At 39.0% G+C, this 16,352-nt stretch overlaps 2 protein-coding genes across 2 annotated transcripts; one reads left to right on the top strand and one right to left on the bottom strand.

Annotated features, from left to right (window-relative positions):
- The first annotated feature begins 3,244 nt into the window (after window positions 1–3,244).
- On the top strand, window positions 3,245–7,824 carry LOC128602260 (uncharacterized). The gene is made up of 5 exons (XM_053615956.1): window positions 3,245–3,350; window positions 4,220–4,419; window positions 4,557–5,963; window positions 6,407–6,467; window positions 7,481–7,824. Exons 2-5 carry the CDS (start codon window positions 4,239–4,241, stop codon window positions 7,548–7,550), a joined length of 1,719 nt encoding a protein of 572 aa, XP_053471931.1. The 5' UTR covers window positions 3,245–3,350; window positions 4,220–4,238; the 3' UTR covers window positions 7,551–7,824.
- LOC128602261 (uncharacterized) lies at window positions 7,644–12,462 on the bottom strand. Its single transcript, XM_053615957.1, has 5 exons — window positions 12,221–12,462; window positions 9,964–10,437; window positions 9,724–9,784; window positions 8,618–8,668; window positions 7,644–8,362 (listed from the first exon to the last, which is right to left on the bottom strand). The coding sequence occupies exons 1-5, from the start codon at window positions 12,432–12,434 to the stop codon at window positions 8,296–8,298; spliced, it is 867 nt and encodes a 288-aa protein (XP_053471932.1). The 5' UTR covers window positions 12,435–12,462; the 3' UTR covers window positions 7,644–8,295.
- Between the last annotated feature and the right edge of the window lie 3,890 nt (window positions 12,463–16,352).

Genomic DNA, 16,352 nt, shown 5'->3' on the forward strand with positions numbered 1-16,352 from the left:
TCCATTAGTCATGTGTGGAAATACACTCGACCTATACACCATGCAAGTGAGGTAATAATTTAAATGTGACGTCCAAAACAAAGGTTGTGTGGTGTGTGTACGTGTTTTGACATGTAGAGTTTTGCGGCCAGGCAGAGACGTGAAGGGACTGTATCCTGGACAGCTAGCCAGAGCTCACATCATTCCCTCACCACCATGGCAGAGGTATATGAGAGAGAGAGAGAGAGAGAGAGAGAGAGAGAGAGAGCGAGGGAGAGGTGTCAGTGAAGTGAAGGTGTTTGTTCAGGAGATATCTGATGTGAGATAGCTTGTCTCTCTCCTACAGGATGAACCTGATGAGTGTAAAGTTTCCACCAGAGGAAGAGCAAACATACCAGCGGAGCTTCGACCTTATCACGCTACAGGCCCTGGAGATGAGAGCAACACACATACCTCATAGTAGACACCTGACATCTCACACTGTGTACCAGCAGCAGTTCGGACGCCAGGCTCACCTTTACCGTCAGTGCCTTCATAGTTCTTCCCTGAAAGGCTGTGCCCCCCACCACACACAAACAGGAATAGTTTAGTCTAGGGGTGTAACACAGTGTCATCTGTATCTGGATTTGGATTTAAACATAAAGTGGGCGTGGCCTTAAAAATATATAATGAACCATACAACTATGCACCATGAAACACGTGAAAACAGTGGAAGATGTTAGTACTGTCAGCATGGGCCGTAAACTCTGGCTCCGATAGTTCCTCAACCTCAGCTAGAGATGTGCACAGGAGTGTTTCTTAGGCAGTTAGTAAGGATGAGTATATGACCGTGGTTGATTGTACTACCAGAATTGTCATTTTTAGCACCCTCTGCTGGCTGAAAGGTGAATTATGATATCAAAGTGTATTATGCATTATGATCTTTGTTATATTTGTAATGTTGAAAAATTGACATAACATTCTATTGATTATGCTGTTATTGTTTTGTAGCTCCTGATGACACCAAGATGACCCTGATTTCCCATCCAGCTCCTCTGCAACAGAGCTATCATTTCACACCTCTCTAACAACTTAAGTAGTAAAATGTACTCCCCGACCACTTTATTAAGAACGCCTAGTCATTAATGCAAACATCTTGTGGTGATGTAGATGACTTCAGATTGTAGTTTTGAAGACTTTCTGACCCCAAGAACCGTCCTTTCACATTGTGTTGAGTCAATATAGTAATCGGTATCGACTGAGAAATTTAGTATCTGTGCATCTCTAATATTTACTTCATGCTGTCTCTGTGTTTAAGTCTCCACTCATTTTTTTCTACAAAATGTAACACGAACTTGTACTTCCATAGAAAACAAACAGCAGTGACGAAGGAAAAAAAACCCTGTGTTATCTCCTGAGCCTAAAAATAAAGTTCTCTAGAATGGTGTTGTTTGATTACTGTTCCCAAAGATGTAATTGTGTGAAACATGATGCAGTGTTTTGTAGATTAAAGGATGCAAACATGCTTTCATTGAGAGCAAACACAGAGCAAACACGTAAGACAAATGAACTTTTATGTCCTGTAACGTATACACACACACATTTGAATCATTGTTCTGCTGGAAGTTCCAACCACGGCCCATTTGAAGCTTTCTGGCAGAGGCAGTCAGGTTTTCATTTAATATCTGTTGATATTTGATAGAGTCCATGATGCCATGTATCCTAACAAAATGTCCAGGTCCTCTGGCAGAAAAACAGCCCCAAAACATTAAAGATCCACCTCCATATTTAACCATGGGCATGAGGTACTTTTCCATATGGTTACCTCTCTGTGTGCTCCAAAACCACCTCTGGTGTTTATTACCAAAAAGCTCTATTTTGGTTTCATCTGACCATAGAACCCGATCCCATTTGGAGTTCCAGTAGTGTCTGCACACTGAAGACGCTCGAGTTTGTTTTTGGATGAGAGTAGAGGCTTTTCTCTTGAAACCCTTCCAAACAGCTTGTGCTGATGTAGGTGACTTCAGATTGTAGTTTTGGAGACTTTCTGACCCCAAGACGCAACTAACTTCTGCAGTTCTCCAGCTGTGATCCTTGGAGATGTTTTATCCACTCGAACCGTCCTCTTCACAGTGTGTTGAGACGATATAGACACACGTCCAATTCCAGGTCGATTCATAACATTTCCAGTTGACTGGAACTTCTTAATTATTGCCCTGATGGTGGAAATGAGCATTTTCCTTATAGACACTTCCCATTTTGTGAAGCTCAATAACCTTTTGCGGCACATCACAGCTACATTCCTCGGTCTTACCCATCGTTATGAATGACTAAGGGAATTTAACATGTGTGTTACCTCATATTTATACCCCTGTGAAACAGCAAGTCATGGTTGAACAATTTCCTGTTCCTAGTCACCCAGGTGTACTACAAAAAACTTTAAATATCAATGGGAATATACTTCAAATATATTCTTCACATATGAATTCATAGGGGTACCAATAATTGTCGCACACCTATATTTCACAAAGACTTTTTTGGGGATAAACCTGTGTTGTGTTTGCAATTGTTTGATATCCATGAGAGCAGAGTATTTTTGGTTAAACAACTATTTTTCACAGCCTTCTTTGCTCATATTTACCAAGGGTGCCAATATTAGTGTAGATATACCAGTGGTGAGGCTACATAAGGGCCAGGGTGGCACTGGCCCACTCAGATTGACGGCTGGTCCGCCCGATCAAATGAGACACAAATAATTTTTGTGGGAAAGGAGAAAAAAAACCACGCATACATGGCAATAATAATCACTCCAATACACGCTCAAAGATGCATATCAGTTCTCTCTTGCTTGTCGTGGCTCACGTGAGCAACCTCCAGGTGCATGCGCAAATTTTATTTGTTAAAAGTTAATTTGGCAGAAATGAACACAATCCCAGTCTAACTTGATCAGTTCATTACTTTTTGTCCATATTCAATTTTATGTCATGCCATTAATGCTTGGCAAAGATGACTTTTCCCGCAAGTAGGCCTATGTGTTTACTTGAAAAGCTTCCTCCAAATAATGGAAACAATTTGACTCATTTGGTCAATTCTGAATGTTACCAAACTGTGCAGGACAGAATACAACAGCATGATTTTATTAAACATTGGGCTCCATGACAGAAACTCAGAGCAAGCACGTAAGACAGATGATCTTTTTAAACGTTTATGTCCTGTACACCCGGTAAACAAATATTCCTGATCTAGTTAAAAGGAATGAAGTCTAACACGGATGTGGTGTGGTGTCATGTTTCCCCCAACTATATAAACGTGGGAACTTGTCCATTATTGTACACAGACGTGGTGAAGGCTGAAGAGTAAACCAGGTCACTGAGGAGATATACGCCGCCTTGGTAAGAGCTAGAACTGAGAGTAAACTGTAAGAGATTTCTGTCAAATTATTCATCTGGAATACAATTACCATGCAGATTCAGCTATTACTGTATATTATTACACAATCGGATTTTTCTAACTTACTGGGACTCTATTTCTTAAGATGACAATATTCCAAATATGACATATTTTCTAAAATCTAGTATTAGACGACATATTTTAAAAAATAATTCTGTAAATAGTATGCTTTGTTGAAAATAAAGTAAATAGTATGCTTTGTTGAAAATAAAGTAAATAGTATGCTTTGTTGAAAATAAAGTAAATAGTATGCTTTGTTGAAAATAAAGTAAATAGTATGCTTTGTTGAAAATAAAGTAAATAGTATGCTTTGTTTTGCCAGCTTTGAAAGAAGAGCATTTCCTTTCATTGTGTTAAATTTTTAAAAATTTGAAAACTTTCTGTTTATTTCAAATTTGAATGAAATTTTTTTTTTTTTTTAACTTCTTTGACTTGTATTTAAACAAAAAACATATAAAGACAAGGTATTTCAGAATTGGGGTTGTAAATAATGTTGTATGAAGCTGTATGAATGTTAAGCCACCCCTAAATAACTTCAACCGAAATAACTTTTCATACAAATTAGCATGTGTATTTCTGAATCAAATTATTTACAAGAACTCTGCATCAAGGGAAAAGAGAAGTCTGGACTGACCTTCTCAGCCCGTTGCCAGGAAAAACAGAAGGATTATGAATAAATGAATGAACTGATTTACTGATGTCGTCTCCATATATTTTGAATGATTGCTATTTTCTGCACCTCTATATTCAATTCATTTGAATCACTATTTCTGTGGTATTTTTGTAATGTGGTAATGTTTGTTGTCCACAGGGAAGAGTGTGATATCTGCATGTTGGTAAGGAGAAAGTCAGCTTGGTCAGTAGAGATGTTGGCAGTGCTGGTGGTATTGGTGACGTTGGTCCCCACTTGGAGTGACGGACTCTTGCTGACGAAGTGCGAGCTGAAGTCTCAGCTTGAGGCAGCATTTTCTAAGCTGCAAGTAGAGAATGCTGCAGACATTATTGCTAAATGTAAGCTAATTAGACTAATTATTGGCATAGATATATAATACTCAGGTCAAGCTAAAGACAAGCATCTTCCAGAAAAGTCATAAAGTGACATTGTGCGAGACAAGTGCCTTGAACTGAGCTCTTCTTTTTCTCTGCAGTGGCCTGCACAGTAGAAAACATTTCTGGGTTCAACACCAGTCTTGTAAACAACATTGACCAATTCGACCCCGGAACCCTGATCATAGCTCCTTTTGTATGTTTTAATGATGAAGATTACCCTGCTGAAATGGGAGAATTGCCCTTAACAACAAATACTGTGAGCAACGACTATGTATTTCCTGAAAGCACAGAGGGGACTGAAGAGCCTTCAACTCCTCTACAAGTAGTGGGTGAAGACAAGTTCACTCCTGGACAAGATGGAGAAAGTGTTGATGTCGATGCGCAAGCCAGGAAGCAAAGGGAAGCTCCATCTGAGGATGAAGGCGATGGCTCTGGAGCAGGATTGATTGACGATGGAGACATTTTACACGCAACAGTCGAATCTCACAGATTGCCTGACCCCACAGATGTAGATAATGAAATCTATAAAATGCTATTTGGTCCCACAGATTTACCACCAGACAGCACAGCAGAGCCCAACGATATACCGTATGATGATTATGAAATGATATTTGGTCCCACAGATTTACCACCAGACAGCACAGCAGAGCCCAACGATATACCGTATGATGATTATGAAATGCTATTTGGTCCCAAAAGTTTACCACCAGACAGCACAGCAGAGCCCAAAGATATACCGTATGATGATTATGAAATGATATTTGGTCCCAAAGGTTTACCACCAGACAGCACAGCAGAGCCCAAAGATATACCGTATGATGATTATGAAATGATATTTGGTCCCAAAGGTTTACCACCAGACAGCACAGCAGAGCCCAAAGATATACCGTATGATGATTATGAAATGATATTTGGTCCCAAAGGTTTACCACCAGACAGCACAGCAGAGCCCAAAGATATACCGTATGATGATTATGAAATGATATTTGGTCCCAAAGGTTTACCACCAGACAGCACAGCAGAGCCCAAAGATATACCGTATGATGATTATGAAATGATATTTGGTCCCACAGATTTACCACCAGACAGCACAGCAGAGCCCAACGATATACCGTATGATGATTATGAAATGCTATTTGGTCCCAAAAGTTTACCACCAGACAGCACAGCAGAGCCCAAAGATATACCGTATGATGATTATGAAATGCTATTTGGTCCCAAAGGTTTACCACCAGACAGCACAGCAGAGCCCAAAGATATACCGTATGATGATTATGAAATGCTATTTGGTCCCAAAGGTTTACCGCCAGACAGCACAGCAGAGCCCAAAGATCCCTTGGATATACCACTGAATACCATAGGACCTCTTGAGCCTGAAACTAAGAAAAGATCTAAACGTAGCTCTGAAGACCAGACTCTACTTTATGGAATCTTCCAGCTGAGTGATATAACATGCAATTCAGGATTAAGCTACAGTCTGGATCTTTGTCAACTGAGCTGTAGTGGTGAGCAAAAATACACAATAGCAGCTACTTTGCATGAAAATGTTATAAATCATGATATTTACCATATATACACATAGGTCTATATAGGTCTATTATAGGTCTATACAGTCTTAGAAAAAAGGTGCCATCTAGCACGCTAAAGATTCCTTAGGTTGTTTCTCCTAGGGAAGAATTAAAGCTATTACGTAGGACCCTGCACTCTTTAATTAAAGAGTCCAGGTAGGATTCTGAGTGGTGCAATAGAGAAGCATTTGTCCTATCGTCAGGAGTTCACAAGTTTGAATCCCGACGATACCAGATGTGTATTGTGACAATTTATCACAGTATTGATATTATATGGTTATATTGCCCAGACCTACTTTGAAATATATTTTATCCCAAATATCTTTTGAATCTGTAGTCATGCCTGTGTGTTAACTTTGCCTCATTTCTCATTTAAAAAGCTCTGACTGATGATGACATCACTGATGACATTGCTTGCTTGATGGGTTTGGATGAGAAAATGTAAGTTACTGATATTGATTAAACTTATATTTCAAATAACTATTTTGTTTATATCATCGTTATTGGTGCAAAATGGAATCCAGACCTTTGTTCTAAGGAAACTGGACACTGAAGAGAAAGAGTCTTTAATAATATATTCATATACACTCCAGTACCCCTTGCTGCAGAATCAAAAATCCAGGTGGTGGATGTAGCTCCTCCTACCTGTGTGGAGTCAAACCAAAAGTCCAGTGGGTAGGGTTGGACCTGATCTAGCTCCTCCTACCTGGGTGGAGCCAAGCCAAAAATCCAGGGGGTGGGGTCAACCCAGTTTCAGGCTGGATAAGTGTGTTTGTTGTTCCGTGTTGTACAGCGTCTTGTAGGTTACGGGTTAGGGGTTAGGGTCATTGGAGGATCAGGTCCAGCTCTACCCTTTGGACTATCGAGCACAAAGATGTTAAAAAGTCATGGAATGACGATTACAAAATATTACAAAAAGCTGTCATATTTCCCCTCTGCTCATTTTTCTTCATTTCGGATTCATCTTAAGTAACCTGGATGTCTGTCAGCAGTTACTGGTAGCTAGTAACAAGTAGGGTAGATTGGGGTAGACTGGGGTAGATTGAGGTTGATTAGAACATCTTGTTTGCATTTTTTTTCTTAATTTCAGAACAGAAAATATATCTTTGGTGAGAATGGGACATGTCAATTCTGGCTGTGAGAGAATTTTATTTTATTTATTTATTTAAAGACATCCGAAAGATGACTATGATGATAATATACAGGACATAAAATGAAATATCTAGGCCAAATAAAATGCATACTGGGGTCAAATCCAGACGTGTAATGTCTTTTTATGTGCCAATTCAAGCCAGGTCAAACCTGGCCTAGTATTAACATTCAGCGCAAACCTTAACGGACCTTAAGACACTGTTTCTGTGCGATAAACACAACACACTCGTCCGTACATGCAGTTTTTAATGTTGACGTGTCTGATGCTTCATCGCTCACTGAGTCTCTGCTGTATTTCACAGGGTGCGGATGACGTTCCTACAGGAGTGTCTGTCAGTGGAGCCCTCAGACTACTTTGCAGAGTGTGGCTGAAATGACCAGATCATATTGTACGGGACTCAAATGTTATCCTGACTGGGTGTCGTGTGCAGCTTTATTATTGCTTCAGGACAGCAAGTGTTGTAGTTTCTTTTTATATTAAGAATGGTTGTGTTGAGTAATGGGTGAGGTATTCAAGAATGTATATTACAATTTCCTGAATTTTTAATATGCATTTAATAAAGAATGTTGTGCCTATTGTAATGTCACATGCTCTCCAGAAGTAACCAATATATCTCTGTCATTCATTAAAAACAACAACAACGAATCTTTGTCTTCTAAATCATTCCCTTTCAATGTTACTACAGTCATCATTTTTGTAAGTTCTGAATTTAATTATAATGAAAGAGACAGCTCTCTTTTCAAACGAAATACACAACAGGGACTGTATGATAATCATAGTCAGAAATAATAAATTGATAATTGAGAAACAGAAGAGAGAAATTCATGGCCAAAGAAGGGCATGCTACAGGTTTAAGCAGCAGCGTTCTCCCGACTCGTTCAGTGCGTTGAAGTGTAATTTAACCCAGGGTTAATGGACTCGATGTAGCCGTAATCTATCGAAAATTACGTGATTATAATTGTTTTTCACAGTGAGACACTGATCAAAATATACTCTAGTTAGGTGGGATTGAATCATTTTAGAAGTAGCCATAAGCTAAGTCAAATGTCAGCAGTTAAAAAATGAATTTCTTTGAGTAGAACTGAGTCGGGATGTTTGCTAGGCCGGCTGTCTGTTTTAGCAAGTGGAGAAGTACTTCAAATCCTCCACGTTCTTGCACTCCTTCTGGAAGAAATTAGCATACCTGCAACCGAGAGGACAAAGGATGAGATTCAGCAAGAAGTGTGAATTGTTGTTTTTTTTTTAATTGACATAAAACAATTTTAGGAAAAAAAAAAAATTTAAGCTGCCCTCACAAGTTGTAATTCCCACTGGGAAAATCTGTCTTAAGCGCTCCTATTTCTCCAAACTGGACGTCTCAAAGCTCAACAAATATATATAGAGCAAATATACAAATACACAAAGAGCCTCGTGTTCACGTTATGGATATTCTACTCACAATTTGTTGAAAAGTGCTTTAGTCGGTCCTGGATTGTTTGCTGCTGACAACCTGTAGTGGTGCGACACAAAATATTAAAGCAGTAAGCAAGCAAGCGAGCACCAAGTTGTAATTTTAGCACTATAATTGCAATAAACCATTGACTTTATATATGAGTGGACAACATGGTGCCATTGACTTCCATTGTAGTGGGTTTGAAGCCTAAATTCATCAAACCTGAGCTCAAAGTGGTAAGTGCAGCTTTAATAAAAGCTTTTTAAAGTCTGAAATGTTGCTCAATTATAGCCATATAATTTGTGCAAGTATATTGACATATATAGTATGTATATAGCTTCAGAGAAAATGCATGCGTGTTCATGCTAAAACTAAAACAATACTAAAATAGACACAAGAAGCCAAATAAGGCAATAATAATTATTATTTTATTTTATTTTATGGTTTAAAAAATAAAATGGAATTTTTTTGAAGATCCAAAATAGAATTAAAATAAGTAAAAAAAAAAGAATAACAAGGTAGTTTGTCCCATTTTAAATGCTATTTGTCACTAAAGTAACAGTATCATCCCTCATCACAGGCATTTAAATTCTTTAACCATATATTTCCCCAAACGTCTGATCACTGGCCCTGACCTTTTTCACCTGTTCCATGATCTCTCTCGTTTACTGTGGCATTCACATTCTGTATCCGTATTCATCAAGAGTCTCAGAGTGTTCATGTCTCTCTCTATTGTATTATTACTATTATATTATAATAAAAGGGAAACACCTTGATCATTAAACAACACTGTTACTGTGTCAGGTATGATGATAATGATCATTATTAATAATCCACAGAGATGGAGCATAGAAATGTTTAATCTAACTATCTTTTCATGGTGAATGGTTCTAGCCATCGCAGGGCACAATCGCACACACACTCACACATCCACTCACACACTACAGACAATTTGGAAATCCAGATCAGCCTACAACGCATGTCTTTGGACTGGGCGAGGAAACCAGCGTACCCGGAGAACGCCCCCGAAGCACAGGGAGAACATGCAAACTCCGCACACACAGGGCGGTGGTGTGTTAAAACTGTATCAGATTTAATTCATTTTTACTCACATCTTATTGAGGATGGTCTCAACACAGGCGATGTCATCTGTGATACTGTCATCGATCAGACCTTTAAAAAGATGATTGCTAATTAGAGACTAAATGGTTTCTACAAATCTTATCCACTCTGGTGTTATAGACACAGATGCGTTTCAGTAAGGTCATCTTTAATAGTATTGAGACATGTCAACTGGTGACCGAAACAAAGCCAGGAATATGGACTGCAATGTGATGTTAAAGTGTACTCACTGTCACAGGCCATACTGCAGAGGTTGAGAGAGGGTTCAGACCCAGAGGTGCAGGCGATACGGTCGGGCAGCTGGAACAACCCGTACAAAGTCCACATGTTTCTCTCGCTGGACTCCTCACTGCTTGACCTAGATCTGGATCTCTTTCGGCGTCCTTCACCACTGGATGAGTCACTGTCTTCCTCACTGGACTCCTCACTGCTGGATTCTGCAGACCTGCCCTTGCGTCCTCTATGACCATCTCTGCTGGATGAGTTGTTACCTTGGGGACGAGTGACTGGATGAACCGTTGAAGAATTGAAATTAGGTTTAGGCACCTTGATGTCTTCCTCACTGGACTCCTCACTGCTGGACTCTGCAGACCTGCCCTTCCGTCCACCACGGCCTCCACGGATGAAACTATGAACGTTAGGTCCAATGACATGATTGATGGAGCTGGTGTTGAAGTGAGAGCTCAGCTCTACATGGCACACAACTGTAAAACGTATGGAAGAGATGTTGAACAGCAAGCAACAACAAGAAACACTGCAGTATCTGACTAGGCAGAGGAGAATTATCAGACTGGACCGAGCTGACAGAAAGGCTCCAGTAACTCAAATAACCACTCCTTAAAACCATGGTGAGCAGAAAAGCATCACACGTCAAGCCTTGAGGTGGATGGGCTACAAAAGGCAGAAGACCTCATCGAGTTCCACTCCTGTCCGTGGGCACAGACTCACTGAAACTGGACAGATGAAGATTGCCAGTTTTGGTGACCACAAATAAAGTGGTTAGTGAATGTATCAGCAATCATCTGGACACTTTTACAATTAAGTAGGGAAAAAGCAGTTATTATTTTTGCTTCTACAGCACCCACCTGGGATATTTTCTAATGAATTTAGTTCATTTGAGTGTTTTCCTCCAAATATAAACAACATTAGACATTTATAGCAAATCAATGCTTCCAATACACTCTCATGGTTATAAACATGGCCTTGGTTTGTCCTGCAAGCTTCATGTCAGTCCCCAGTGACAGGGTATCTGCAGGTATCAGCACATCAATATCACATTTTTAATACCATATTCAAGACATTAAAAAAAAAAAATTAAGACCTGGATATCACTTCAATCACGCTACACGATACATCAGGTATAATGGATTGTGTTCATGCATATACGTGCATTTCTGGGTTTAAGTAAACTATACTGTAGCAGGGTAAACTTCTATAGAGGGATTTGGGAGACTGTAACAAAATGTAATTTTTGCGTTACCATTTGCTCCAACAGTGAAAGAAAAAAAAAAATCCAGTATTTCCTTCCCTTGACTTTCCAAGAGAGGGAAAAAAAATATAGAGGGATGGATTACAGCAGCCAGAAGAGAAAAAGATATCAAATTTACCATCAGTCCCTCAGCAGTTGTATTAGAATCCCCCTCGCTGCAGTGTTTACAAGTTTTTGTTTTTATTTGAGGTACAAATAGTAATATATTTCTGACTTAATTCATTTTTATGCGTTAGACCTTGTGGCTTTTATTTTGGCGGAAAACCGCAGGAAGACCTCCTTTTAGTTGGCAACAGTTTTTTTTTTTTTATTATTCACTTCTCATTACCAATGATTTGAAATGCTGTAATTTACAGATTTCGAAACGAATCTTTTCAAAGCTTTGAATCAATTGAACTAATTGCTTCGCAAAATGATTAACAGTTTCGAAGCGTTCGAAACACCACACGCTGGCGACACCTGCTGGTCAAAACAGTGTAAAAACAGCGAGATCTAGGCGTAAACATAATGACGCCTTTCACAAAACAATTGCAAATATCTTCACAACAGTGTAACGTTTTCAGTATAATTTACAAATCATTAAATACCATTAAATATTAGTGCTTGTATTCTGTGTTTTAGTAAAGGGTCTACTCAGACCATTTACATACACAACTGATTCATTTCAGTTTTATTAACATACATAATAAATCTCACCCGAAATCAGTTAAAACCACATAAGACACTGGTTCGTGGGTTCACTTTGAGAGTTGCATATATAAGACCTTTGAAACTTGAATTTAAGACATTTTTGTGCAAATCAAGACCTTGTTTTTACATTAAGACATTAGGACTTTTTTTAAGGACCCACGGACACCCTGCATGACTTTTAGTTGGGTCCTACAGGATCCCAGTCCCAGTGAACACCATTACACTTAAACCAGAACCGTTAACACTAATGTCAGACACTATAATCACTTACACTGTAATCAAGTGTGTATGTTTCATGTTTTACTCACTCTTGGCCACCAGGTTGGTGATCTGGTCCAAAAGGTTTTCAGGTAGAGTCGAGTTCAGTTCGTCCCCCAGTTCACACTTGTTCATCACCACGCCGTCACTCGCACCTAAAGCCAGGAACAGCACGACCAACGTCGCCAGCATCTCCACACCAACACGGACCTTCATATTGCAGTCTTTGTATCTTGTGTAGGTTCTGCGCCTCTTACCTATCATATATATAAGCCAGCCAAGTCCTTTAGGAATGTCCCAATTTTATGCTGAGTCAAGAAACTACGTGCATTGTGGACAGAATACAATAGTTTGTTCCGGTTTCAGGTTTCAAATGACGAAACTGTGTCTAACAGCACCAGGAGGAAACAATGTCCTGTATCGGTGTCTGGGTGTTATTTTTCTGAAAAATGTCTGCTTTTGTATGGTGTCCAGTAAAAAAAAACAAACTGGAACAATGCTGTTTTGTTAAAAGAAGTGGTAGTGTGTGAAATCTGAAACCTATAAGCATGAAAATATGAGACCTTAGCGGAAAGGTCAAAGCTTTTTTGGCTTGGAAATTGGAGCTTGGCGTAAAGAACAAAATATTATTTATACGTCTAAAAACGACTACGGTGTGAAAAGGGACAAAACAGGGATGGGAGCGAATCATGTCACAAGACGTCCAGTCTTACAGAGACGAGCAAAGTGTACACATTCGCATCCCCACACTTTGAAACCATGAAATTGTTGTAAATTTTCAGCTGTAGAGATATTGAATTATTATTACAAGTAACAAAACTGTCCAAAATGTTTGTGTTTAGATGTTAATCGTGAACTAATAAAGACTGAATTTCTGAATGTGCTGTAAATGTTCATTTTATGTTGATATTACATTCACCTCTTTTTAAAGTATATTCACCTCTCTTTTTTTTATTATTATTATTATCCCAAATTTCTTGGAGAGTTTTCCTTAGTTATTATTATTTATCTACTCTTTGGTCACGTCTTCGTCTTTCCTCCATTTTCCCTCGTTTTATCCCATTGTCCAGGTCTGTAAAAGGTTAGTGTTTTCTTGTTTAGACCCTGTGAGAGCTGTTTCCTTTCAACGGGAACTCAACGGTGCGTGAGCTTAATGCTGTGGGAACGCCTTTGCGCGTGACCGGTATCTGAAGTTTGTGTAAAATAACGCCAATTTATTGGCTTGCCATGGTCAGGTGATGTCCCATTTCAGACGTCGCGTGACCAAAAACATCTGCTTCTTTGTCTCCAGTGCAGCCGCGTGTTTGTTGTCTGTGTGAACAAATATTATGTTTGCAATTGCAAAGATTATGTGTGAACAAACATATAATGTTTTGTGTGAGCAATTCGAGATTCTCTCTATTTCTCAAAAAATAAACACACAGAAAGGACAAAATGTGTATTGTCTTACTCTGGAGTGGAATGAGAACCAAGTACAACTGAATATACTTTTTAATTTTTCTCCCCTTAGATCCCCCTAAAACTAAACTCCCAGCTCACCAGCACTTTAGTATTGAAGTCAGTAAGGGACCGTCTAAAAATTGCATGAACTGGGCAACTGTGTAAGATTCCATCAAGATTATAGTCATCTACTTCACAGGATATCTAATGTATTATGATACAGTATGGATACCTCCAGGCACGGTTCTAAGAATTTAAATTAATTTGTCGTGCCTCACACAATAACCACCAGGTGGCGCATGGAACAACATACTGTTGCTGAACACAGTACAATAAAACAATGGAACGTGTGGTCGAATGGTTCACATAAAAATATTAAGTTTCTTATCAAAACTTATGATAAACCTTATTTAAACAATTTTCTAATGACAAGATTTAAGTATATAACGTGAGTGTCTAGACCGCCTACCGTCTACTCAAGCCAATCGGATGACCGCCACATTGCACTGACCAATCGTAGCATGTTCTCGCTCCAACCAATCACGTTTTGTTTTAAAATCACGACAGGAACAAAGTCATATTGAGTAGACTGTGGGCGGAGTCCAACTATTTGTGGATTCGTGCGCAGTTTTGACGCTAGAAATGTTTCAAAAAATGCACAGGACACCATCTACAAATCAATGCAAGGCAGAGTTCTGTTTTGTAAAAAAAAATTTTTTTTGCAAATCTCATTTTATTTATTTGTCAACTGAATTTATTTTTGTGAAACTTCTAACATATATTTGTGGATCTCTTTCAATGCATTTGTGAATTTGATGAATTTTTTGTGAATCTCGTTACATTTACCTGTGGAATGTAATCTATTTATTTGGAATTATGAAACAATTCTAACCCCGTAGTTTAACGACTGTGTCATGTATCTGTATCTGTGCCAGAAAATAATCAGACAGTATTTTTTTTTTTTATTCCAAAACAAAGTAAAACAAAAAAGTAAAAGGGAATGCTTTACAGGGTGGCACGGTGGTGCAGCATGTAATGTCTCACAGCTCCAGCGCTGCCAGTTCAATACCGAGCTTGAGTTACTGTATGTATGTACGTCCAGGAAACCTGAACAAACAATAAAGTCAAACCGAACCAAACTCTAGGTGTGATCGCTGAACTATTTTAGGCTAAACAAAGCCCTCGTGACAGAACCGGTTACACTGAAAACGTGTTCTAATCACATTTTCATGAGGTCACTGTTCTAACATTGTTGGCACTCATGAAAAAAGTAGGACTAATCCACCTTCTGACCCTCCAAACACGCACCGAAAACTAGTTAAAAAAAACCCCACCCACACTGATGTTTTTCTCATCTGTACATTTTGCAGTCTTTAATGCTTTCTAACTTTGTTACAGGTCTACTACTCATCGTTTTGCTTTTTTTTTCTTCTATTGTACATCCTGACTCTCTCCACTGTCTCCATTTACGTCATGTTTCTGTCTCTCTGCTCTTCCTGTCGCTGGTTCTAGAGAGCAAGTAGCAAGTAAAGCGTTTCATTAACAGCAGCGTAAAGTGCAGGTGTGTAATGATGGTGGGTTTTTGGGAAGGGTTTGATTAGTCAAGGGCTTTGCCATAAGGATAAACACACACACACACACACACACACACACACACACACACACAAATCCTTTAGGATTCTGCATTTCACCTCTGTATTTTCCTAAGAGTGTGTTTCTGAGGAAAGACAGATATTTAAGCTTGGGCCTGAACACTAGCGCAATCTGAAGGATGTACATTTAGTATATGTGAGGAAAAAAAAATTATTTAGAACTTTATGACCCAAAGCAAACACCTACCTCCACAGATACTCCAACAGTCACACTTCATTTCACTTGTTAATACCAAGCAGACACATCTATGCTGAACTTTCTGATAGCACTGGAGCATGATTAATGCCCAGAACACTAGTGAGGGAGATTAGAACAAGTAAGAAAGTCCTTCCTACTCCTTCTTTAGCCCACTGTGACGTTCTACCCTAAACAGAACTTTTTTTTGTGATTGTTGCAGCCAAAAATGCTTGATTTTGCTGCTGTTGTTTTTTTTTTTTTAAATATAAATTTGTGATGATTTTTGTCCCTTTTTTTTGTTGATAAAGACTACTTCAATCAGCTAAATCGCAATCGCACGAAAAAGTTCTGCACGGTCTTTCCCCGTGATGTTTGTTGGTAAATGAGACCTTTTAGCTGTACTCATGTTGAATGCATGTGAATCGAAGAGGACTTTCGCTCGATGTGACGTCACACGACTCGTCTCGGCCCAGATCTGAGGAAAATCTGTGCTGGTTTTGAAAAACTGCAAGCTCCTCTGAATATTTCTTGATTTTGCGTTCATTTCTGCGATCGCAAAATCCCGAAAGGACTGACTAAGACACTCTTCGGCTTCTTCCTTTGTGGGAACCCTTAAAGATTTCGATCCCAGATAGCAGACATACTGTATGTCTGTACGGTTTGTGCAATTTACGCCTTTACAATCATGCGGCGGCTTTGTTTACTAGTTCACACAATGTCCTCGTAGAAAACGTTTCAAGTAGAACTTAAGGTTTTTAAAGCTGGAACCGTTAACTGTACAAAGAACCCTCGACACACCCTTTTATTTGTACACCCTTTTATTCTGTGTGATTTGAGGCATCGATAAATAAAAAATAAAGTGCAAATACAGGGTTCCTCTTCCTGTTTGAGAATACACACAGCTGAGAAAAT

The sequence above is a fragment of the Ictalurus furcatus genome, chromosome 26 (genome assembly GCF_023375685.1).
Source record: "Ictalurus furcatus strain D&B chromosome 26, Billie_1.0, whole genome shotgun sequence".
Taxonomy (NCBI): Eukaryota; Metazoa; Chordata; class Actinopteri; order Siluriformes; family Ictaluridae; genus Ictalurus; species Ictalurus furcatus.

Coding starts and splice junctions, on each gene's coding strand:
- LOC128602261 (XM_053615957.1), bottom strand. CDS start 12,434: ATGATAGGTAAGAGGCGCAGAACCTACACAAGATACAAAGACTGCAAT. Junction 10,438..12,220: donor CACCAACCTGGTGGCCAAGA/GTGAGTAAAACA, acceptor TACGTTTTACAG/TTGTGTGCCATGTAGAGCTG. Junction 9,785..9,963: donor CTGCAGTATGGCCTGTGACA/GTGAGTACACTT, acceptor ATCTTTTTAAAG/GTCTGATCGATGACAGTATC.
- LOC128602260 (XM_053615956.1), top strand. CDS start 4,239: ATGTTGGTAAGGAGAAAGTCAGCTTGGTCAGTAGAGATGTTGGCAGTG. Junction 5,964..6,406: donor TTGTCAACTGAGCTGTAGTG/GTGAGCAAAAAT, acceptor TCATTTAAAAAG/CTCTGACTGATGATGACATC. Junction 6,468..7,480: donor ATGGGTTTGGATGAGAAAAT/GTAAGTTACTGA, acceptor TGTATTTCACAG/GGTGCGGATGACGTTCCTAC.